The sequence below is a fragment of the Oreochromis niloticus genome, linkage group LG4 (assembly GCF_001858045.2).
Source record: "Oreochromis niloticus isolate F11D_XX linkage group LG4, O_niloticus_UMD_NMBU, whole genome shotgun sequence".
Classification (NCBI taxonomy): Eukaryota; Metazoa; Chordata; class Actinopteri; order Cichliformes; family Cichlidae; genus Oreochromis; species Oreochromis niloticus.
The window spans coordinates 6358288-6364502 of NC_031969.2; the positions used below are offsets into that span (position 1 = coordinate 6358288).

Genomic DNA, 6215 nt, shown 5'->3' on the forward strand with positions numbered 1-6215 from the left:
CCACTGGACTCTAGAGCAGTGGAGACGTGTTCTCTGGAATAACGAATCACACTTCTGAGTCTGGCAATCTGATGGATGAGTCTGGGTTTGGCGGTTGCTGTGAGAACGATACTCGTCTGACTGCAAGTTTGATGGAGGGGAATTACGGTGTGGGGTTGTTTTTCAGGACTTGGGCTCGGCCCCTTTGTTCCAGTGAGAGAAACTCTTCAGCATACCAAAACATTTTGGACAATTTCATACCCCCAACTTAGTGGGAACAGTTTGGAGATGGTCCCTTCTTGTTCCAACATGACTGTGAACCAGTTCATATCAATAAATGTATTTTATTTGGGGCATGAAATCATCATCAGTGAATTGGGGCTAAACAGACCTTACCTTGGCTTTATCGCTTTGACGACATGTCCACTCTCTTTTTTCTTGCTCTCTTAACTTTAACTTGCTAACATTTCAGGTTAAGTGTGTTTTGAATCTGCACCACTGATATGTGTCTCGCCTTCATTCTGCCACAGCAAGTCTTATTTATTAATGATAAGCAGCGCCTCTGTGCTGTGCCATACTGCAAATTTTCACGCCGGTCTGATAGCAAGTAAGAACAGGGCCAGTACTGCTGATACCAGTACTAATACTTGCAAATTCTGAGAACATTTTAATGTCCAGTAAACCACTGTAACACACCCATTAAGATTCTAGGTCTGACCAACCCTCTCAGCCGTGGGCAAAAAGATGACAGTCAAAAAAAATTTTAAAGAATTTATTGACACAATACTCAAAAGATAAAAAATAAAACAGTCCAGTGTCCCATTTGCAGATCAAGTAAAAACACACAGTCCCAAGGCCAGAGCCAGCTATGCCACAACGCCAGTTGCACTCCACGTGTTGACTTCAACAGGGTTAGCAGTTTTCCTCTGAGACCCACCACCCTGAAAGCATATAGCCAGTGGTCACTCCAGCCTCTGCAACTCCGCTGCCTTTAGGCTGTGGCATTTAATAGGCCCTGGCCTGCACAGAGAGACAAAATAACACATTCACTATAGAATTCATAGCACAAAACCCATCCAGCCCAAACATATCATCACATTACATACCTGCACAGAGAGGCAAAATTACACAGCAGTGTTTGTAGTGTGGGCTATAAGTAGACCAGTGTATCAGTGCAATCAATTACACCTGCCTCTAATTAGTCCAACCCCATTACAGCCATTGGCTCACCAGAAATGTGACACACACACACACACACCCACTCCAAACCCAGTGCAACTTCATACAATAATATGGAGCTGAATTAATACAGGCACATTAGTCTACCATGTTACACCACTGTTGTCTTTACTTTCTGCAATAATTTGTGAAGACAACAAAAACACAAATGAATCGACCAAAATGCTTTTAAGATTAAAAAAAACTGAATTTAATTCAAATTTATTAATTTTTTTCTGATCCCATTTCTTTATGGAAATGAAGTCACTCCTGTAGAACACACTTCTGTCCAGCAGGTGGCGAAAAAGCGCCAACGGACTGAACAGAACAACGAAACGCCTTAGAAGTGACGTCACTCGTGTAGCAGCCACAAACAGGAAGAAAACATCCAGCTGTTATCAAAGCACGGAGAGCTCTGGTTAGCGTAGCAACCCTTGTAGCAGTGGCTCCGTAATGAAACGGCTTTGAGAGTCGGGAATAAACCAGTGCTTTATCATGCTGTGTCCGCAGTGGTGACTGTATCGAGTGACACCCAAGGAATTTAATTCTGTTCGGCTTTCCTCCGGTCCGAGTGTAGAAACAAGGTACGTTAGCTTAGCATCAGCGCGCTAGCTAGCGGCAGCTAACACTAGCCTGTGTGATGTACGCTGAAATGTGGTTAAACCTGCGGACACAAAAGTGACACTGTTGATACCAGTGGCAGCAGGCTCCATTTCTGCCAGGATATTACGTAAATAAAGTAATAACATCACTGTTTTTGTATGGTTTGTATACACAACTGCTAAGTGTAACTCTCATCACTTTTTATGGGCAACCTTATGTGATGCTTATTACATATTTGCGTTTAATTTTCTGGGGGGTTTTACGTCATAATTGCGTTTCATTCTGCTGGTCCGTTTATATATGTGTCATTCTAACCTTTTTATAAATGTCAGTAATGCGTATTAATTGTGTGAGGGCTTACCTGACTTCTCTTTGTTATCTAGAACTGCACAATAGCAGAGGTCTGCATGCTTCAGTGCTAGTCAGTACCTTGTACTTAATTGTAAACGGTATTTTTTTAGTCTGCTTTTGCAGTCTCAGCATCTCTCCTGTGCACTCTGTTGTAACCTGCAGGTGTGAATGAGTGACGTGGTGCCTCCCACAGCCCTCAGTGAAGTCCAGCTCCGCTTCCTTTGCCACGATGACATAGAGAACGTTAAGCTGCTCTGTGGTGATTGGTTCCCAATCGAGTAAGTTATCATACTGAGTGTGTCATTGGCGAACATTTGTGTGTATAGGAACTGTCTTTATTTCATTGTTATTGACTGGCATCAATGGACTCCTGTTAACCGAATGCCCAGTGAGCTAATAAGTAACAGCCCATAAGTTAAGCAGACCTTCTGGAGTCTGAGTAATTGTCTGATATGAGACCTGTCTGACAATTGATTCCAGGTACCCAGACTCATGGTATCAGGACATCACCTCCAACAAGAAGTTCTTCTCCCTCGCTGCCACCTACAGAGGAGGCATCGTGGGAATGATTGTGGCCGAGATCAAAGGTCGGACCAAAGTACACAAAGAGGTAAGAGGTTCAGTTTTGATATGCCATCTCTCACTCAGAAAGTAAGGCTGAATATTGCACAGTACTTGACCGAGAAATCAGAACCTCCAAAGTGTAACATGTACTCAGTCCAGTCAAAGGTGCAGTATAATATTTTTAATGTTTTGCAGCAGCAGCTAGAAAGTGACACATTCTTATTGTGGATTTCCTCCAAAATATGACATTGTATTCTCTGAACATGGTGTCACTGAGTGTGTGAATGTCTGCTACTGTTTAGAGATGTCATAAGTAGATCACTGACATAGTAGAGTCTGTTTTTAGTGCACTGCTTTGGCAAAAAGGATACCTTTGGCAAAGATAGGTTCATTAGCCCGAAATATAGGATACGAGGGTAATGAGAAAGAAACTGATGAAAGAAGAGCTGTAACTTGTGGTCTTTTTTAATTTTGTGTAAACGACGTGCAATGGATTTAATTTTGTTTTGATCGGGATCAATGTTATCTTGTTTGAATGAGTTTAGACTGCAAGCTCCAAATTTGAATGTGCAGTATGCAAATTTCTAGGATCTTTTAAATGTGACATTTCCAACATCTGATCTAACTTGTGAGAAATCGGTACAAAAAGTGGCAAATGTAGATTTACAAAACACTGGAATTCGACTGATTCCATTTAACAAATGTCTAAACTTTGCTTCTCTCACTTTAGGATGTAAAGTGTTCATAATCTGCCATTTTTTTCCTTTGGTGCAGAATTTGCATTTTATAAATTCCCTTGCCTGCAGTTAATTTCCCTAGGCAAAGATCTCGATGGGTGGAGAGAAAATTTAGAGTATGGATGATTAACTTGAAATAACAAAGCTTGAAGAAGTGTAGTTTTTATTCTGTCACCTACTGTGAACGGTGAAATAATCAACTCGTGTATATGTCTGTTTCTTTCTATGTATGCGTGTTAGGATGGAGACATCCTGGCCTCCAGTTTCCCTGTGGACACACAGGTAGCCTACATCCTCAGCCTGGGAGTGGTCAAAGAGTTCAGGAAACATGGCATAGGTAAACAGACACACAGTTTGCAATTGTGGCTAAAACCAAAGGCAAACACAGCCTCTAGGTCTGAAATGCAAAGCCAGGGCATGAGTGCCTTAAACGTGCCTTAAACCTGATGGTCAGAAAATGCAATGAATAATTTCCCTTTAAACTAATTGGGGGTTATACAACCTCCATGCCATTTAGGCTGAATAAGTCCAGTTTTATACAATTTTATTTTTGTTTTGTTACATTTTAACATTTTTTGGCTTACTAGCGTTTTTTTAACGTGGCACACGTGTACTAGAACAGTCACCGTACACTTGTCCTCTTTTTTTTTTTTTTCTTCCTTTTCTTTATCTTCTTTCATCACAACTAGCCACAGCAGATGGCCCCGCCCCTCCCTGAAGGTTCTGCTGGAGGTCTCTTCCTGTTAAAAGGGAGTTTTTGCTTCCCACAGTCATAGATGCTGCTTATGGGGGATTATCAGATTGTTGGACTTGGGTCTTTACCTTATACAATATAAAGCCACCTCAGGTGACTGTTATGAGTTGGCACTATATAAATTACATTTAATTGAATTGAAAAGTATGTGAAGAAAACACATCCACTAACATCTCAAAGTCACGTTACAGGTCACAACACCAAGATGAGGCAAAAACTGTTCAGAACTAATTTAACACACTTTATTCAGTTAGCAAGAATCTAAACAAATCGGGGATTAGACACTGTCTCATCAAAGAAATTAATGAATGATTTGATTAAGGACATTCAGATGATTAATTGAGTCACATGTTGGAACTACACTCAGAACTCATCTGCTGTGAGACTTGATGTTAATTTGATGTTGCAGTACATTAATATTGATTGAAACGATTCAGGCTCCCTGCTGCTGGACAGTTTGAAGGAGCACATATCAACGACAGCCCAGGACCACTGTAAGGCAATCTACCTACACGTTCTCACCACTAACAACACTGCCATCAACTTCTACGAGAACAGGGACTTCAGGCAGCACCACTACCTACCCTACTACTACTCCATACGGGGCGTCCTCAAAGACGGATTCACATATGTGCTCTACATCAACGGGGGTCATCCACCCTGGACAATATTATATCCTTTTTTGGAAGCAGGAAACTTCACTTACTCACTGTTATTTCATTTCCTCTGGGCCATACTTGTCCAGATGTTGCAGGGGAAAAGCAAAAGTAAATGTTGCATTGTTTCTTTTTCCTTGACTTCCTGTCCCACTGATTATATCCAGCACATTGGTTCAACCCTGGCCAGCCTGAGCCCCTGCTCCATCCCTCAGAGGCTGTACCGACAGGCCCAGTCCCTGCTGCGGTCGCTGCTCCCCTGGTCCAACATTGCCTCCAAGACCGGCATCCAGTACAGCAGAACAATGTGACACAGCATGGTGGGTGGGGCTTATGGTGACACGTCACCCACATTATTAAATGTTAAATTAATTAATTAAATCTGACTGTTTTTGTTTTGTTTTGTTTTCCTTTTTATTTTTCAGGAGCACAGATGTTCCCGTCAGTCTTCCCCTGTACACGCCGAGATGTACACGCACACTCACATTCTCAGTCTCCTACAGCTTTCCACACCCTGTGTGACACACAGGACCTCAGGTTCAACCTGCATTTGACCGTTCACATGCCAGAACATGAGTGTCGATGAAATCCACATTTGGCACTGCTCGCATAAGATCCAGGTTCGCAGCTATATTTCAGCGCCCACTGATTTACAGGGTTTGTTTCACTGCAGGGTCATGAAATGTGCAGTGTTGTTTTTACACTGACAGACAGTGGCAATTATGGTTAAAAACCACTGTTTTCTTAATTTAATCAGATCCTCTACTAGCCCATATATACATATCACACTGTCCCATTTGTACTCCAGCTGTAATCTGAGTTTAGCCGAGCGGTGGCAGACACCCTTTAGAGGCCAGGCAGCAGCGCGGAGCGGACGACCTGCTTCAGATACGTCAACCCAGATGCACAAACGGCAAACGCAGGTTGTATTTTTGATGTGGAAAGGGTGTAACACACACACTGGGAACCAAACAGAGACTACAGGTTCAGCCCTGCCGATCATTCTGTCTCCCTTCATTCTGTCCACCACTGTCAGAGACTATGTACACTGTTTGTATATTATATATACTAAGATAATATATACATTGCTCTCAATATGTATGTCTATTCTATGCTGTTAGTAGGACTAGCTGGAAGATAACCCATCCCTGTCTCTTTTAAGAGTATACACTGAATCAGGAAGTCACTCAAGAAAGATTTCATTGGCCTGTGAATCTGAGTTCATTAGCTAGTAGATAAGAATAAAGGTGATTATACACAGGAAACTTTGAGGCACAGTGCAGTCAGATTTATTTCATTTTTCTTCACAACATTCAAGAAATTGGCACTTTGTTGTGCAGTGCAGTAATTGTA

At 41.9% G+C, this 6215-nt stretch overlaps 1 protein-coding gene across 2 annotated transcripts; it reads left to right on the forward strand.

Annotated features, from left to right (window-relative positions):
• The first annotated feature begins 1559 nt into the window (after positions 1-1559).
• naa60 (N-alpha-acetyltransferase 60, NatF catalytic subunit) lies at positions 1560-5346 on the forward strand. Of its 2 annotated transcripts, none has more exons than XM_003446416.5 (7): positions 1560-1781; positions 2314-2429; positions 2632-2761; positions 3693-3789; positions 4644-4878; positions 5017-5182; positions 5288-5346. In XM_003446416.5, exons 2-6 carry the CDS (start codon positions 2320-2322, stop codon positions 5171-5173), a joined length of 729 nt encoding a protein of 242 aa, XP_003446464.1. In that variant the 5' UTR covers positions 1560-1781; positions 2314-2319; the 3' UTR covers positions 5174-5182; positions 5288-5346. The 2 variants fall into 2 exon arrangements, with proteins under 2 accessions (XP_003446464.1, XP_005468613.1); XM_005468556.4 differs by lacking the exon at positions 1560-1781 and adding an exon at positions 2203-2221.
• Positions 5347-6215: the final 869 nt, after the last annotated feature.

Excerpts from the sequence above, each read along its gene's own strand:
- naa60 (XM_003446416.5), top strand. The coding sequence starts at position 2,320 with ATGAGTGACGTGGTGCCTCCCACAGCCCTCAGTGAAGTCCAGCTCCGC. Across the intron at positions 2,762-3,692 it reads GGACCAAAGTACACAAAGAG|GATGGAGACATCCTGGCCTC; the intron begins GTAAGAGGTTCA and ends TATGCGTGTTAG. Across the intron at positions 3,790-4,643 it reads GTTCAGGAAACATGGCATAG|GCTCCCTGCTGCTGGACAGT; the intron begins GTAAACAGACAC and ends GAAACGATTCAG.